This window comes from Hibiscus syriacus, unplaced genomic scaffold (genome assembly GCF_006381635.1).
Source record: "Hibiscus syriacus cultivar Baekdansim isolate YM2019G1 unplaced genomic scaffold, ASM638163v2 tig00110429_pilon, whole genome shotgun sequence".
Lineage (NCBI taxonomy): Eukaryota > Viridiplantae > Streptophyta > Magnoliopsida > Malvales > Malvaceae > Hibiscus > Hibiscus syriacus.
In genome coordinates this window covers 9062691-9081730 of record NW_024062733.1, presented here as the reverse complement: position 1 = coordinate 9081730, position 19040 = coordinate 9062691, and the positions used below count along the sequence as shown (strand labels likewise).

Sequence of the window (19040 nt, the reverse complement as noted above, 5' to 3'; positions counted from 1 at the left end):
AAAAAATATATATCCCTTGTGTCCCCTTTTGAGCCTATAGTATTTTCTTCTGATTCAACCCTAACCAAGGATCACCCTCCACACTGGCGGGCAATGTAGAAGAAATCTGCTCACATTAGTGAAGACATCAATCCAAAGGAGTTACCAAAAGGTGAACCAGATGTCAAGTGCAAAGATTCAATCAGAATAAAAAGGGCAAAAAAAAAGAAGCAAAAAACAAAAGCAAAAAAAAAGAACAAAAAGAAAAAAGAAAAAGGGACAAAAATCACATGCAAAGATTCCCTAAAGACAAATGACACATCAAGCTTCAAAATTGATCAAGCACAATCATTCCCGAATCACTTCACTCGAAGATCATAGAGCATCAAGAGAAAGAGACATTTTGAGCAAGACAAGATTGAAGGCATCAAAATGAATTGATCCTTGGTTTAACACCCTGAAACACTTGTTTGGGCCTATTTATCCTTTTCTTTCATAACCATGAACACTGGCCTACATTACGTGCCTTAAAAATCCTTTCTAATCATACATGGATTTCTAAACAAGAGAGACTATCTTCAGATTTCATCCCGCCCATCAGGATTAATCTTTATTTGCGAAAAACAATGTATTTAATGCATGATAGAGAAAAATAACAAGGGGGTTCAAGACGTAAATTCCGAATGACGTCTTGAAACCAAAGGAGGGTTCGAGTTGAAAACCTGAAAAGGCTGCTCGAATATAAAAATTGTGCAATTAAGGCGATCACACAAATTCCTTGATAAGGCATCGCATCGGAGAACACTTCCAGTAGAAGAGCATAAAAGCTACCCCAGCAAACCTTTGAGCATCCAATGCCAAACCTTTGAGCATCAAATGAACAAAAATGCCAAACATTTGACCAAACACAATAACCTGAGACTTTTTTATCCTTTCCTTACTTAACCATTTCCCAAAGATAGCTTTGATCTTGGCACTTGTCAAATAGCTATAATTTATTGAAGGATTAACATTATAATTAATTCTTTGATATCCAATGAACTCTAGTTTTATCATTCGTCTCAATTGTAAAACCGTGAAAGGGACAATATTTTCAAAACTCTTGATTAAACATTTTTTTGAAACTCTTTTTGATATTTTCAGGACTTTGAAAGTAAAAGAGAAAGAAAAACATTTTTTTTAAACAAGACAGTCTCTCTAGAGTGGATCTTGGTAAATGACATGTGACTCTTAGACATAAAACTCATGCTTGGAATCAATGTTGAAGCAAGAAATGAGGAACATTTGGGGCATCTTTGAGGATTCAACATCAAATATTAGGGCATTTTTGGATATTGGGGCATCGTTGGGGATTCAACAACCCAATGCAAATTATCAGACCTTTTTCAGGAGATAAAACAGAACCAATTCATGTTACATGCATCTTATGCATACATTTTAGAGCATCATATCTATCATTTTTTCCACATACATAATTTTTACAGCTTTTAGAGTCAAGTTTCAACTTTAAGACGAAGGATACTCGATTCAAAAGCACCTTTAGAGATTGATGTTGGTTGTTTAACTCAGCAGCAAGAAGCTACATTTCCACCAACTCGACAGATTGAAAATGTTGACATTCATCTTCGGACTCGACATTTTCAATATAAATTTTGTCTCGCTTGAGACAGTCTCATTTAACGCAGATGATTATCTCACTTGAGATTGTTTTTCTTAAAACAAGATTTGTCTCGCTTGAGACCGTTTTCACTAGAAGATTTTATCTCGCTTGAGATAGTTTTTCTTGAAACAAACTTTGTCTCCCTTGAGACAGTTTCTCTTGAAACATCTACTTTGAAAATGGTTTCCCTTGAACAAAATATTTGAAATATGTTTTCCTTAAAACAAATTTTGTCTCCCTTGAGACAGTTTCTTTTGAAACAAATTTTGTCTCCCATGGGGCAGTTTCGCTCGAAACAACACATTGTGCTCGAGAGTAGATTTCAACTTCACGACGGAGGATATCTAACTCGAAGCCAAACTTCACAACAAAGGGGTCTCCACGGTTTCAACTTCACGGCGAAGGGAATCGTGTCCACCCGCAACATACAATACTTGGATTTCAACTTCACGACGAAGGATATTCAAGTCAAGGCTCAACTTCACGACGAAGGGGCCATCCATAATTTCAACTCCACGACGGAGGATATCGTTCCACTCGAGACAGCTCAAGTTCAACTTCACAACGAAGGGGCCGCTGACTGTCAACAAACAATTTCCCAATCCAATTTCAACTTCATAGCGAAGGATATTGGAATTCAAGACAACACAAGTTCAACTTCACAACGAAGGGGCCGCTGGTTGTTAACAAAAATTTCCCAGTATCAGACAACACAAGTTCAACTTCACAACGAAGGGGCCGCTGGTTGTCAACAAAATTTCCCAGTTTAAGACAGCACAAGTTCAACTTCACAACGAAAGGGCCGCTGGCTGTCAACAAACAACTTCCCAATTTCAGAGCCAATTTCAACTTCACAGTGAAGGATATTGGACTCAAGACAACACAAGTTCAACTTCACAACGAAGGGGCCGCTGGTTGTCAACAAAAATTCCCCAGTTTAAGACAGCACAAGTTCAACTTCACAACGAAGGGGCCGCTGGCTGTCAACAAACAACTTCCCAGTTTCAGAGTCAATTTCAACTTCACAGCGAATGATATTGGCCTCGAAACAACGCAACTTGCAATATCCAATTCTCAGGCTCAACTTCACGACGAAGGAGCCATATACAATTCCAACTTCACAAACGGATTGACCCAACTTCGCGACGAAGGAGTCATCTGTAACACCACAACACCACAGTCTTCAGATCAAGGGTCACCTTCACGACGAAGTACCTTGAACCAGAAGATGATTCAGAGGCCACTTACCAAAAGCTCCGAGTTCAATTTCAACTTCACAATGAAGGATTTTCGGGCTCAGTTTGAACTCAACCTCACGGCGAGGGAGTAATTCTATGATTTAGTCCAATTATCGGATTTCAACTCTACAACAGAGGATATTCGATGAGACTCGACCCTTATATGGATGATTTTAAATTTGGATACACTTGTGGTAAACGAAAAGTGTGTCTTTTAATCTTTGCCCTATCCCCGTTACACGACTATGGGCAAAGAGGGGCAGCTGTAGACACACTATTTCGTCCCATATGTCGTGCCTTTACAATACATTATATTAAACATATATTATATATTATTTATTATTTTGTTACACGTTTCAGGTCAAGAACCGGTGGCCCAAATAAGGCCCAGTAACCCACGACCCACATCAGATTAGGGTTTCCAAAGACCCTAATCTCATCTCATCCAAGCCACCACCGCATCTCCAAGCCTCACGGGTCCTCATCTCCGAGTTTCACGGCACACGTCTCTCGCCTCCAACAGCTCCGAAGCGTCCGACGCTCGTCACCAACAACCAACACAAGTAGAGTTCGATTAGGACTCAAACAAGGCTAAAATAGAGTTTATTTGTATTATAAATAATAAGCTTGTAAACCCAGCAAAGGGGGGGGGGTTTGGAAAGCAACACATAACCAAAGGGGAAAACGAGAGGAGATCATTCGAAAAGAAAAAAGAACAAAGGCATAGAGTTACTTTTTGAGGAAAAATCGAACAAAGGGAGGGAGCAGAGAGAAAAAGAAAAAGAGAACACAGACAAAAAACATACCAAAAAGGACGGGAATCTTACCTCTAAACCCAAAGACCCTTGATTCACCAGAGCCAAAAGAATTCAGAACATCAAGGGCGATGATTTGGATATGCTTTTCGAGGCAGTGAAATATTGATCCGCCTTCTGATTTGTCATCATCGATGAGGCAAAGGATCGGTTTGAGTTCCTTTCTAATGAGGCATCATTGATTTCCAGCGGGCCTACAACACTTGTGCTCTTCTTTCTTTTTTTAAAAAAACATAATAATGCTTTATTGCCACAGGCAGTACCATTTGGAATTTAGTGCATCCCTCTCTCTATTTTTCAAGTAAGTGGCGTAAGATGTGATTTGGTTCAGCTGGGGACAATTGCATGTTTTGTCCTCTCTTTTTGTAAGCCTTATATTCCAACTGTGTTTGCAAATTTGATTCCTTTTATTTCAAGCTACTTAATATATTTTCAGTTCATTATAATCACCAGGGTCATGTTATTTGTTTATTCTGATATGGATGTTCTATTTCATTTTGCTTTAATTCGGCCATCGATTTTTATTCTTTTTCATTTCAGTCACTGATTTCATATATAATATATTATTACTAATATTTGATTTTCATTACTATATTTGTAAATATTTTATTTTGGTCATTTTTTATATATGGTTTAATTATTCCCCTAACCTTTTATTTTTTTGTTTTTGCAGTTTTTTTAGCATCCCTCTGGTCCATAAATTTTTATTTATTTTAATATGATCCTTTAAACATTTTTTTTGTTTACTTGTAATTTCAATATGTTTTCTTTTCATTTTCTTTACTATTGTTATTTTGTATTTCTGATTTATATCTTTTTTATTTTCTTTATCTTTATTTTTCTTATTTTTTCCCTTTTTTTCCTTTCATTTATTTAACATTAATTTATTTATTTATCTATTTTTATCTAACATTGTTTTAGGGATAGTTTCAATCGATCAAAGGTAATTAATTTGAATTGAATCTTTAAGTTTTAATTTACATTTTAATTTTCGCGATAAAGACAACTGGAAATTACACAGTACCGAAAGGGCAATTCAAGGGTGCTAACCCTTCCTTGGTTGTAACCGACTCCCGAATCCGACACATCTTTGGTAAGACGCAGATCAGGTAAAAAATAAGGTATCCGATCAACCTGTTTTTAAATAAATGGTCGGTGGCGACTCCCAATCCACATTTTTTAAGTCGAAGCCCGATTCCGGGGCTCAACCGAAAGACGGTCACGACAGGATTGAGCATTACCAACACTTGTTCCCAATACTATGTGGGATTGAGCCTTAAATAGTGATATTATTTGTGAATTATAGTTAATGACTTTAGTATTTGTATGAAAAGTATTTGTGGTTCGTTTATTTTTTATGCAATTCTAATTTATTTTCAATTGATTGTAATTGCACGATAACAATTTTTGTTATTCTCGGGAGTGATGCAATTTTTTTAATGTTTTGCTTAAAATTGCAATAATCGCGATTGATTGTAGATTGACTTTTAATTATGACATATTTAATCGTATAATACTAATGCAATTGGTTGCTGATTCAGTTGTTTTAAGGTGCATGATTGTTAATTGTTTCCTGAATAATCGCATAGTATTGGAAACAAGTGTTGGTAATGCTCAATCTCACATAGTATTGGAAACACTATTGGGAATGGTATTTAAGGCTTGGCTTTCCCACTTCCTTATTGAGTGATAGAGAACAAGGGAGACTCTCGCGCGCCGCCACCGTCCATCTCGTCTCGTCTCGTGTCGTGTCGTGTCGTGTCGTGTCGTGGTCGTGGTCGTGGTAATACGTGTCTTCGATACGTCCGCGCGAATACTTTCTTTTAAGAGAAAATTCTTAAGAAACAAATGCAATACCCAGAGATCGCGTTGCGAATTATCGATCGCGTTTCGATTTAGTTGGTCATTTTGGCAAAGGTTAAAATCGTATATTATAAGGCATTTTTGGTCACTGAGGTTATTTTCTCTAAATATTTTGTGCACATATTATTTTATGTTGATATCACTTTGATTATTTTTTCTCTCTCGGATTTCTAATTACAATATTTAATGTTAAATAATTGAAAGTTAATTTTAAATAGATATTACCTTATATTTTTTCAAATTAATCATATATACACGAAAGACGTTAGACGAAAATACAACAGTTTTCCTTCAATAGATTGGTTACTATTATACTTATATATGCCTCCTTTACATTCAAATGGTGACGATTAATGTGGTGGATACTAGTGGATTAGGCCTGTAAATAAATCGAACGCACACGAACGAAAGTATGTTCATGTTCGTTCATTTATTTACATAAACGAACACGAACATAAACGAACAATTTTTTTTTTGTTAATGTTCGTTCATTAAGGAATATACCTTGTTTATGTTCGTTCATTTAAATGATAAATGAACATAAACGAACGTAAACGAACACAAACGAATGTAAACGAACACAAATGAACGAACATAATAAATAAACATAAACGAACATTAACGAACACAATAAAAGAAGAACACAATAAACAAACAACAAACTTATTCGAACACAACAAATGAATGTAAAAAAAGTAAACAACAAGAATAACAACTTAAAATTAATTAATATAACCTGCAACTTTAGAGTTAATTTGTTCGAATACGACAAAATCATACATAAATCATAAATAAGCTATATGAACATAATAAAGTCTTAAAGTTAATTTGTTCAATAAAACAATCTTCTTGAAATCCAAACAACTTCAATAATCTTCGTAACATATTCAATTTGTCCTCTGTTCGAACATAAATGAACGAACATAAATGAACATAAATGAACAAACCTAAACAAACATATAATCGAACATTCACGAACGTAAATGAACGAACAAACCATTTGTTCGTGTTCGTTCATTTAATTAAATTAACGCAAATTTTATTCATGTTCGTTCATTTAATAAATAAACGAATATAAACGAACTTCCCGCCGTACGGTTCATGAACGGTTCGCTGAACGTTCAGTTCATTTACAGGCCTATAATGGATGAAAAAGTAATAGATTGGATTCTTATTATATAAATCATAATTAATTAAATAATTCACGAACATATATATATCTGTTAAATATAAAAATTTCGTAAGTTTTAGAAAATTTATAAAATAAAAACACTCAAAAATAAAAAAACATGCATACAAATTTAATTATACAACATTTTTTTTAAATGTTTCCCGTATATTCTTAATACATTTTTATTTATTTATTTTTATGACATAATTTTCCTTATAATATATTAGTTTGACTTTTTATGTTACATTCTTCACGGTACAACTACTAATCAATACATGTCGATGGTCTTTCATAGTTATATTTTCTTTTGTGATAGTTTATCAATATATTCAGAATCATTCGCTGAACAGTATGTTAGACTAGTTCTCAATCTCAACCCCTACAATAATATTGTGTCTATTTATGAATAGAGATAATGTGATTATTTATAGTTGCTAAATATTTTTGGAAAATGAAGCATGTATTCAAAGAATGATTTTGAATTTTTATTTAATGTATTTAGGGTTGGATTTAACGTCGTCACAACTGATCAAGATGATATTTATTTGTTATCCAATTAATCTTCCCTATTTTGGACCCTCAAATTGAATTTGTATACGCAACCTACAATTGTAGATAATTATCTCAGAATGCTTGACTCTGATTTATATATATTTTTTCGGTTGTCTTTTAGTAGTTTAAATCCCCTGTTATGGTTTGCCGTAGCAATAAGATTTGTTTGTATTTACTTATTGTTCGAATTTTTCTGAATGAAGTTTTCATATTTTTCTTATATAGTCTTGATCTTGAGTGCCTAATTTCTTAATAATTTTAGAAAAATATTTCAATTACGTGTTTTACGATTTTTGTCATAAATTTTTATTGTAAATTTCAAATATTTTTTTAATTTCTTAATAAAATTAGCCGATTCCATTTCAAAAAAAGTAATTACCTCGACAACAAGGGATAAATTACATCGACCGTCATTAAAATTTAGGAGAATTTTATTTTCTTATTTGAAGTTTAAAAGATTAAGTTTTCGTTATTCATATTATTTGTCTATAATAAGATAATCATTCTATTATTAATAATTATTTTATTACAAATCAATATAATTTTTAAATTTAAGTGGTGATTTTTTTAGTAAACTACGTATTTAGTCACAAATTATTTTTGCGGTTTTTTGATCACCCAATATTTCTTTTTTTTAAAATCATATTTAATGTTAAGTTTTAGTTCGTTTTGCTATAAAATAATACCATATCATCTTTGAAAAATAAAATAAAAATATCATATTGGCAGTTCTATGTGTCTTAAGGGTGACCAAAACATTAGATATGACTATGAAAAAAATATTTTGGTGATGAAAACGGAATCAAGGGATTATGTGAGTGACTAAAGAATATTTTACCCATTTGTTTTATTCTAGCTTTAATGACTATTGTTGAATGTAGTTTAAAAAAAAGCAATTAGCATATTGTTGCCCTGCCCGTCTAAACGACGCGTTTCAATAACATCGTCGTTTTCCTTAAAACATAGGCGGGGGCGGCGCGTGGTCTATGCGTACTGCGTAGCGTACAAGCGAAGAACCGTACTGAATATTAACAATGGCGGAACCTAAAACCAAATATGATCGCCAGCTCAGGTAAGCTCTCAATTTTATTTCTTTTTTTATTATTTTGAGTTTTTTACCTCTAAAGAAGTTAGAAAGTGTTAGAAGAATTCACTTCTTAATAGATTTCTACTCCCGAATAATTTTATTTTATTTAAATAAATGGCAGAATCTGGGGTGAACAAGGGCAAGCAGCTCTCGAGAAAGCGAGCACATGTTTATTAAATTGTGGGCCGACTAGTTCTGAGACTTTGAAGAATCTTGTTCTTCGTGGTGTTGGGAGCATTACTATAGTCGATGGATCTAAGGTTGAACTTGGTGACCTTGGAAACAATTTTATGGGTAAGTTTTCAATATAGTTCCCCTTTTCATTTCCTCGTTCTTTAATGTTCCTTTTTTTTTCTTCTGAAGAATCTTATCTTCTAATTTTGGGAATTGTTCTGTATAAGTGGATGATTCTAGCCTTGGTCAGTCAAAGGCCAAATGTGTTTGCTAATTCTTCCAAGAGCTAAACGATGCTGTTAAAGCTAAGTTTATTGAAGAATATCCCGAGGCTTTAATAGTCACCAATCCATCTTTCTTTCCTCAGTTTACCTTGGTTGTAGCCACTCAGCTAAGGAATCTTCCCATTCATTAACTTTCACCGATTAACTTAACTGTTTGGTTCCATTTTTAAGCCACTAATGGTTACTTAAAATGTTTTTTGTTTATAGTTCAAGTCTGGTTTAATTGTTATCTGTGTACGCAAAGACAATTTGGAATTCTGTGAATTTGTTTGTAACTTTGTGTTGCTTTGTTTCTTAAAAGAATCATCTGGTTTTATGTTTCCTTATCTTATGAATCTTCCTTTTAACTATGTTGTTGTTTCAGTTGGTGGAAGAATCTATGGTGAAGCTTGATAGGATCTGTAGACAAGAAAATGTGATGTTGATTTTTGCTCGCTCCTATGGCCTAACAGGTTTAATTCAAATCAGTGTGAAGGTAACATGTTAAGGTTTATGTTTTTTGCATTTTCATCCTATGTATCAGTTGTTATGGCAAAGATAACTCACTGATATAGCTTGATATTAGCAGGAACAAATCTTGAATTTCTATTGAACAATAAAAAATGAATGGTTATTCGATAATTTTCAAGAGTTTAATATATAGACAAAAAAATGTAAAATGTCTTAAAATGATGTTCATGTTTTGCTTGTGGCAGGAACACACTGTAATTGAGTCAAAGCCTGACCATTTTCTATATGACCTTCGGTTAAATAACCCATGGCCTGAGTTGAGAGGATATCGATCTTTTATTTCTTTTCTTTCTCAGTGCATGGTTTGATTTCTCTATTTGCTATAAGCTTGCACTATTATGTATTTCTAATGTCGAATTAACTTTTAAAACCTTTTTGCGCTTAGATAGAATGTTCATTGCATTTTTGTATTTTGGATGCCAAAACTCATCTCCCGAAAATCATGTAATTTCCCCTCTTATGGTAAGTGGACAAAATTTTTGTACTGGGTGGGGGAGGTAAGTAGATATTTTTCATAATGTTGGGATGAAACCACACCGTTGGTGTGTCCAAGGATTTTTAGAATTCATGCAATGATGTTTCTTAATGTTTTTTATTATATTGTGCTCTTGCAAAATGTTTCAGTATTCTCTGAACTCTAAGCAGTAAGCTCATATCCTTTGTTTTCCTCAATAGTTTTGCTGAATCTATTGACCTAAATGTGCAAGATCCTGTTGCTCATAAACACATACCATATGTTGTCATCCTTGTGAAGATGAGCGATGAGTGGAAAACTAGCCATGGAGGTACTCTACCATCTACCAAGGAAGCGAAAAGAGAGTTCAAGGTTCACATTTCTGTATATTTATCTGCTAGATTTTATTTCTTCTGATCTATGTCTGAGATTTAGGTTTAATCCTTGGACATTTTAGGAACTTCTCAAATCCAGGATGGCTGCAATGGATGAAGAGAACTACACAGAAGCTATTGATGCCTCCATTAAAGTGTTTGCTCCTCAAGGAATCAGTAAGTTTGTCTGAGCAGTGTCACGAGTTAAACTCTTTGGATGGCTAAAGGATTTCCGTAGAAATATTTTTTTCTTTTATGAGAAATGAAAAGAAAAACTTATTCGGTTTAGAGATAATACATTTCTTCCTATATAGTTTTCAAAGAATTTATTGATGTGAAACAAATTGAGTGTGGAAAGTACCCTTTGTATGATTTGGTAGACACTAGATTGAAGCTTCTTTCTGTAATTGCAATGCAGTAAGGTTTACATTGGTTTAGATGTTTTCTGTGTTGTGTTAGTATCGGCTTTGAGAATTAAATACTATGTTGGCTGGTGCTTAACCACCCGACCCCCTTTTTCTTAAAAAAATTCCCAGGTCCAGATTTGCAGCAGATAATTATTGATAGCTGTGCTGATTTTGGCACTGGTTCTTCTGAATTTTGGGTGATTGTAGCAGCTTTGAAGGTTGGTGATTTAAAAGTTATTCCACGCTTTCTATAACCTCAATAATGATTTACTCCAGTACATACTGTTGCTGAAGTGGTCTTCTGCACAATGGCACCCAATAGCTTTGTTCTTTAATGGACCCTTGTCTGTTAATACATGTATAGAATGGTTGTAAAACCTATGGACTTTCTGAAAACCATGATGGATGGTGGGTAATGTGACCTTTTCTCATTTTATGACCAAAGAAACTTATACGCCCAGCTGATTTGTTTCTCAGAACCATTTCCCTCTTTCTTTCAAATATTTCTGGGAAAATTTCAGATGAAGTTTGAGTTGCAAGGTTGTCTCAATAATTTGAATTAGTTTTCAACTTTTTATTGTCTGATATCTTCATTTAAGTGACACCATCTATGGGAAGTGTCTCATGCATGATCATTAGCGGGGTGTAAGAGAGTTGTGGGATTTTGGCTTGAGTTTTGGTGGCATGGTACTTGCTTTATTTATGCTCTGCAACTAAATAAGGTACTGGTCATATAGTTTTTTCCATGTGACATTCATGGTAATATTACTTTCACTATAAACTATTGTTAAAGATTATTGAATACTTAATCACCATCCATCCTGCTACAATTTTTTCTCATTAATTTTTAATTGAATTCTACTCAAGCTCCTACAAGTTTCTCCAGATTGAAATTAGTATCTGCAATTGTGAAATTTATACAGGATTTTATTGCGAATGAAGGTGGTGGGGAGGTACCACTTGAGGGTTTGATACCAGATATGACATCTTCAACTGAGTGTGTGATTGATCCGTACAAAATTTCTAGCATTCCTTTTCTCTAAAATCGAGAATAACCACTCTATCAATTATATTGTTCAGGCATTATGTAAACTTGCAGAAGATCTATCAGGCTGTCTGAAGCTGATTATCTTGTCGTTGAAGAATGAGTTCTAAATTTTCAAGAAAATTGGTAGAGATCCCCATAGTATTCCTAAAGCTACAATAAAAAGCTTTTGTAAAAATGCTAGAAAACTCAAAGTAAGTGTGTTACAGTTTTTTATATGTTTTTCTATTTAATGGTTCAATCTATTGCATGTATCTGCATTGACACGGGAAGCACTTGAATCATTCATAACAATTGCAGAAGAGGCAAGTAAACTATTGTGGGCCTATAATATGCCTCCAAGTATTACTTTGGGAGGACCTCAGTTGATCTCTATTGCACTTTGTTGAATGTGTTTTATCAATTACTCTGGTGTTATTCCATCTAACATAAAGACCGTTAGTTGTTCCAGTCTTATTTTCATTAATTTTCTGTATCTTCCTGCCACAAGTTTTTTTTTTAATCAGCATCCTGCCTGCTGATCTGCATGAATGTTTATGTTATAATTAATAGAATGGTGTACAATATGTACTGATTGATGATTCCAAAGAGATCACAGTTAGTTGTGCCTCTTTTGGGTTAGTCCCTCGTCTAATCTTTTTCTTTGTAGGTATTGTCCTATCGAGGATGAGTATAATAATCCATCCCTTGCTGAGCTGCAGAAGTATTTAACTGACGAAGATTACAGGTCCAGTGACTTAAATTTTGATGCTTCCAAATGTCAAAATTATGTGCATCATCCCATCCTCATTTTCTCCCTTTCACCGAATATTCTTTAATCTCTTTTTGGACCAAAGGCATTGCTTTATGCATATATAAAAGCTTTCTTTTATATGACAATAGGTTAATACTACATGATTCTGTTGTATAAAATGCTTTACTAATGCTCTGCTGATTGATGCTTGTTCTTTTTGCAATTTTTCCCTTGTTTTCAGTTCATTTTGCTAATCTTTTCCTTTTCACTTTCTATTGAGAAAGGCAAAACATCGACAAAATGGAACCCAAGTTAATTTGTTTGATAATCTTTATAGCAACAATATAGGTCCCACTTTAGTATTGTGTTGATATGTTATGACTGTTTCTTTATTGTTGATCTGCAATTCAAATCACGATGATAAATCTTTGTTACAAAACATATTCTTCTATTTATCTGTTTCAGCATTGCCGTGGGATTCTATATTCTTCTAAGATCTTTTGGCCGCTATGCTGCAAATTTTAACCATTTTCCTGGGTAGTTTGATGGGTAAGCCTAGCACTTCGTAGTTTCTCTTGCTTCTGTTATCAAAATCTGAGGTTTGCATTCTATCTATGTGATCATTGTTTTGCAGTGGACTGGATGAGGATATATCTCGGCTAAAAACAACCGCTGTTAGCCTACTTAATGATCTGGGTTGTACTGGCTTAACATTGACAGAAAACCTTATTAAAGAAATGTGCCGATTTGGTGCCGCGGAGCTCCATGCTGTTGCTGCCATCATTGGAGGAATTGCATCCCAAGAAGTGATCAAGGTAAGCATTTTAGTCTCTCGTCGGCTGTGTTTCAAATTCATATTTCGATTGTCCTGTAGAGAAAATTACTGAAAAATGGTTTTACATGGTTTACATGACTTGATAAGCACCGTCTGGCACATTTGTATTCAATGCGATTGATCACAGATCTCAGTTGTCGACTCTGTACTAGAACTTCAAGCAAAGCAATTTTTGGAAGGAAATGGTTTGTATTCCTCTTATTTGATGCAAGCTACTTTGTGCAATGTTGATTTCAAACGAAGAAATGTTCCGACTTCTGGATTTGTTGGCTGATTCAGTCGAGAGATGGGATGGTAAATTATTTGCAGGTATAGGTTTGCCTCTCCTTATGTAAAAGAATTTTGGGATTGAGGCAGTATTTTGTATCTTAACAAAAAGACAGCTACTTTTTATTTAGCTTATAGAACAAAGGTGCAGCAATGCTAAATGTGTTGGCAGTCCTTGTTCTCTTATCCAAACCTCTGATTTGCCCATTTATTTATAAGACAAAAATATGGATAGGTAAGGAATCCTGCCCTGCTTGAAAGTTGAAACGGTAGGATTCAGCATGCTGATCCGGCTATGGGTCGAGCCTGGATCAAGTTTTGTATGTATCATATAATTCGAGCAGATCTGGGCTTGGGCAAAGTAAAATTGAAGTGCTCCAGGTCCGGTTCCAATCCAAGACTGGCGCACAACTTTGAGGGACATAACCAATCTGTAGTTAAGATTAAGGTGTAAATTAACCAGACTTGAATGAAGGTTGTGTTTGCTTATTTATTTTTGAAGGTATGTATGTTCGGTTTTTGTTTGTTTAAATTTTTAATAGCGTCTGTTTGTTTATTTTTTAAAGTGTTCATGATCGATTTGTTTAGTGTTTGTTAAGGGTGTTAAAATCCGGGTACCCGGTTTTCTGGGTACTCGAAGTGTCGGGTACCTGGGTCTTCAAGTAGTTGATTTGTTGGCTCGTGTCCCGACTCAGATGTTGCGGGTACCCGTAATTCGGGTATCCGATACCTGGTTTTTTCATTTTCAAATTATTAATTTTAAAAAATATATACATAAATTTAAATGTTCAAAACTTCGAATTATATATTCCAACATCCAAACATAAAATTTAAAAGTTCGAAATACAAAATTTAATAATCTATAATATAAGTAAAACATAAAAATTCATAGCTAACTAGGGTAAATATGAATGATAGTTATTAACATCCAATTACTAAACTATCAAAACTTAATCCAATTATAATCCAATTACAAATAATATCAATATTTATACAAATTATCAGGTTAATGGTTTAGTAATTGGATTATATATATATATATATATATATATATATATATATATATATATATATATATATATATATATATATATATATATAAACTAAGTAATTGGGTAATCGGGTACTTGGAAAAATTTAATTTTGTGATCCGGGCCCAACTCGGGAAATGTCGGGCCAGGTACCCGACCCAGTCGGGTAATTTTTTTTATAGAAAATAACCACTTTTTTTAGGTTTGGGTTGGCGGGTCGTCAGGTCGGGTCAACTGGGTCAGATATTTTTGCACACCCCTAGTATTTGTGAACATGTTCGCTTAATGTTTAAAAATATATTTGTTTATATGGTTTGAGTCCCCTCTACAACTAATTCTATTTTTACATTTTATTTGCAAGTCAAAGAAAAATGGTGAAATTACGTCATTAGTATTTAAGTTTTTGTGTTCAATTTAGTCTCTACGTTCACTAATATTTAAAATGTAAAAAAAAATTAATGGAAAAGGATATAACCAGATAAACGAGCTTATTAATGAGTTTTTTGTTTGTATTCGTTTATTTATCTTAATAAAGTATTAAGGTATAAATAAACATTATAGTAATGCTTTACGATCAATTCATTGGATATTTTGTTCACGTTCCCTCTTAGTTAGGATGAGCAAATATATTATATGAATTTAGGCTGCGACTAGAATGTGGATGAAGTATTACAAATCACTAGCCAAATTGGGAGAGAGAGAAACTGTACGTTGAAACTGCTTTTGGTTCATTTTGATAGGGGCTGTGGAGAAATATCCCAAGTTACCAGGTCTATGGCTATGGCAGGGAACAGTTTATTTTATTGTTGAATCAAAGAAATTTACTGCAATTAACTATGATAACGTTGGTTACATGTGTAACTATAACGAATCTTTATAGATCTGGTAGGTTTAACTTACTGGCATTTATTACTTTAAGAGAAGTCCATTTGCTTTACATCTAATAGAAGCATCACATGCGGCCTTATTACTCAAGTTTATGAGAATTTCCCATTTGCTGATTTTAGGGCTGTAATAATGCAATGGTACTTGACACATGGAAAACTAAATGCCTGTTTGAGGTGAACCATTGTGTAAATGAAATGGATGTTGATGAAGATATAATAAGCGTGGCACCTCGGTCGCTTTCACAGCTAACTTGACTTTCACATGTGAAAAGCCTGGAACCTGAAAAGCTACCACCAATGCGACATGCATCACTGTGCATACTAGGGATGCTTATTGACAGACCCGTTTATGAGATTTATGTGGCCTTAGTACAAATTAAAAAGTTGGACCTTTATTTTGTTTTTGATCATCTAATTATTTTTTAAAATAATACTTAACATTATATTTTGATTTCATTTTGATCACACATCGTTAAAAACTAATAAAACTTTTGACGATGCATTTTAATTTTTTTAATGAAGACATGACATTATCTTATGGTGACATATCAACACCACCATTAATTTTTTTAGTGGTGGGTGACCAAAATGAAGCAAAAACTAAACGTTAGGTATGGTTTTGAAAAAAATAATTGAGTGACCAAAATGGAACAAAAGTTATACTTGAGGTACTAACCATGTAGTTTACCCAATTTTTAACTGGGGCCCTGGGAAGGTGCCCCTCCTGCCCATGGTCAGCGATGCCCCTGCTTATTGAGCGAGTCGATCATGAGTTGGGTAGTGCTACATTTATACTTGTTGAAAATTTTATTGTTCGATTCGATTCATTGTTCGTTAAATTTTGCTCGACACGTGCTAGTTAAAAGAAAACTTATTGCTCATTGCTCGTTAAGCTCACTAAAAATTTTATCTTATTTTTAAACTATAGGTAAAATCTACTAATACTATGTAGAACTTAATATAAACATAAATTAACAAATTTAACAAAAACATTATCAAAAGAGTGTATGGAGTAATTTCAAAGTCTAAACTCCAAAGTAACAATCCACAAATACAACAAACTAACATTAAAAAAGTGGTATTCGTCACTTACGTTTTGGTTCATTTAGTTTTGTTCCCTCTATCGTTAACTTCCGCTAATCCATTAACAGAAGTCTGAGTTGACAATTAAAAAATAACTATAAAATCCATGAAAGCCTGAGTTGATTATTAAAAATAATAATAAAATCCACTGTCATCACTAACGCTATCGTTATTGCCATAGCAGTAACTACCGTTGTTGCCATCGTAATCGCTGATGTCGCTGCACCACAATCACTACTACTATTGCCTATGCTATAATAGCTTTCCCCGTAGCCATTATCGTTGTTACCACTACTGCTAATGCTGTCGTAGTTACCACCGTTATTGTGTTATCATCACCATCATAGTCGTTACAACAATTATTGTCACTATCGCCTTTTTTGATCTCATTATTGCTATCATTATCGCCATTGTTGTTGATACTGCCGCTGTTGTTACTGTTGCCACTATTGTCACTATTATCGTCACTATCGTTGTTGCCACTGTTGTCGCTACTATCACCATTATCGCTGTTATTGTCACTGTTATTACCATTATAACTGCTACTAGTGATGTGTTATTGTCGCCATTATCGTTGTTACTGCCATTATTATTGTCTTGTAGCTATAGTCCCTGTTTACTACTACCATCACTATCGCTGTTATTACCACTATCGCTGCCACCGTTACTTTTATTATTGCCATCTCTGTCACTATTGGTGTTATTATCGTTACTATCATTATTGTTGTTGTTGCTATCATTTTCACTACTGTTACTATAACTATCGTTATCGCTGCTATCACCGCTATCATAATTGCCACCATTGCTATTTTCGTCACTGTCATTGACACTACTACCTTCGATGTCACTATCTTTGCTATCATTATTGTTGTTGTTATCTTTGCTACCACCATTATCAATTTCGTTGCTATCATCGATGTCGTTATTACAGTCATCACCATTATAGTTGTTGTCACTTATGTTATCATTGTTATTATTGTTATCATTTCTTTCGAGGTCATCACTGTCATTGCCATCATCGCTGCCTCTTTTATCATCATCGTTGTTGCCATCACCATTGTTGCTACCACTGTTACCGCTATCACTGATGTCACTACTATCACTGCTACTACTATTATTGTTATCCCTATCGTTTCCATCTCCACTATCATTATTGTAGATGCTATCATTATTGCTATTGTCACTATTATCATTGTTGTCATTTTTGCAACTGCTATTGTTACTATCAACGTTGTCGCCACTGTTGTTGCTATTGTCGTTATAGTTGTTACGACCACCATCGTTGCCATTGTTATCGTCGTCATCATTGCCACCGTCGTCGTTACTGTCATTATTCTCTTTGTCGCTGTTGCCACTATTATTGATGTTACTATTATCGTAGCTATTTTTGTCATTACTATTACTATTATCACTGTCAATACCATTATAATTGCTATTAATGATGTCATTGTTGTCGCTATTATTGTTGCTACTGCTACCATCTTGTCTTTATTGCCATCACCATCATAGTTGTCATCGCTATGGCTACCAGTGACATCGTAGTTGTTGTCATTATTATAACCACTTTTATCTTCATTATTGCTATTGTCATCATCATTATCGCTGCTTTTATCACTATCACTACTGTTTTTGTCACATTTACCACTACTATAGTCACTGCATATTACCATCATTGTCACCACTGGCTCTGTTATTATTTTGTCATTATTGTCGTCATCATCATTGTCGCTATTGTGGCCACTATCACTGTCACTGCTCCCATCATTATCATTGTTATTTTTGTCACCATTATCATTGTCATCGATGTCACTACAATCGTTGCTTTCATTGTCACATATGTCGCTATTGTCATTGTTATTGTTGATGTTATTACTCTCGTCATTGTCACCACTATTTTTATGTCATCATTGTCGTTGTTGTTGTCATCATTATCATTTTCATTACTTTCATCGTTATCAATGTCATTATTGTTGTTTTCATCGTCATTTTAACAACAATAAATATAGAGATAATAACAATAAACAACAATGACGCCATATAAGAAGAAAAAGAAGAAGAATGATACGTAGATTTTTAAAAAAAAATTAGAATTGTCAACTCATATTTTATAAATGGATTAACGATTGAGAGACTAAATCCAAATGAATCGATAACGTAAGCTAATCATATTTTTTTGAATAAAAGAGATAGACAACCATTAGAGAAATATTAGCTCACACTGACATCAGCTACCGCAGAAAGGTGACGAGCATTGCCCAATAAAGCATCTTTGACATTTTCTGGTGTTGTTCGATAGGTATGCTGACCAAACGGAAGATTCCAAGCCATTTTCGCTAGTATATCGACCTAGTTACTTATATTTTTTGATCTTCCTCAAGCTTCTTCTTTTACATATGGGATCTTCTCTCTTTTGATAAGTACGAGTGAATTTAAATTAAAGGTTTTTCTCTTGTTTTTAGTTTAATATGTAGTCACTAAGGATTAACTATTGTTAGACCTTTAACAAATTGAAATTATAAAATTAAAAGGGATAATGTAATACCAAAAAAATTTGTTAGTGATCAAAATGAATAAATTGATAGTTTGGTAAC

General features: G+C 33.9%; 1 protein-coding gene and 1 pseudogene across 1 annotated transcript; one reads left to right on the top strand and one right to left on the bottom strand.

The window, feature by feature from the left end:
• Positions 1-8203: 8203 nt before the first annotated feature.
• Positions 8204-13601, top strand: LOC120124864 (annotated as a pseudogene).
• A 3095-nt stretch (positions 13602-16696) lies between these two features.
• On the bottom strand, positions 16697-18777 carry LOC120125030 (probable serine/threonine-protein kinase clkA). The gene is made up of 4 exons (XM_039143545.1): positions 18667-18777; positions 17978-18323; positions 17054-17930; positions 16697-16970 (listed from the first exon to the last, which is right to left on the bottom strand). The coding sequence occupies exons 1-4, from the start codon at positions 18775-18777 to the stop codon at positions 16697-16699; spliced, it is 1608 nt and encodes a 535-aa protein (XP_038999476.1).
• Positions 18778-19040: the final 263 nt, after the last annotated feature.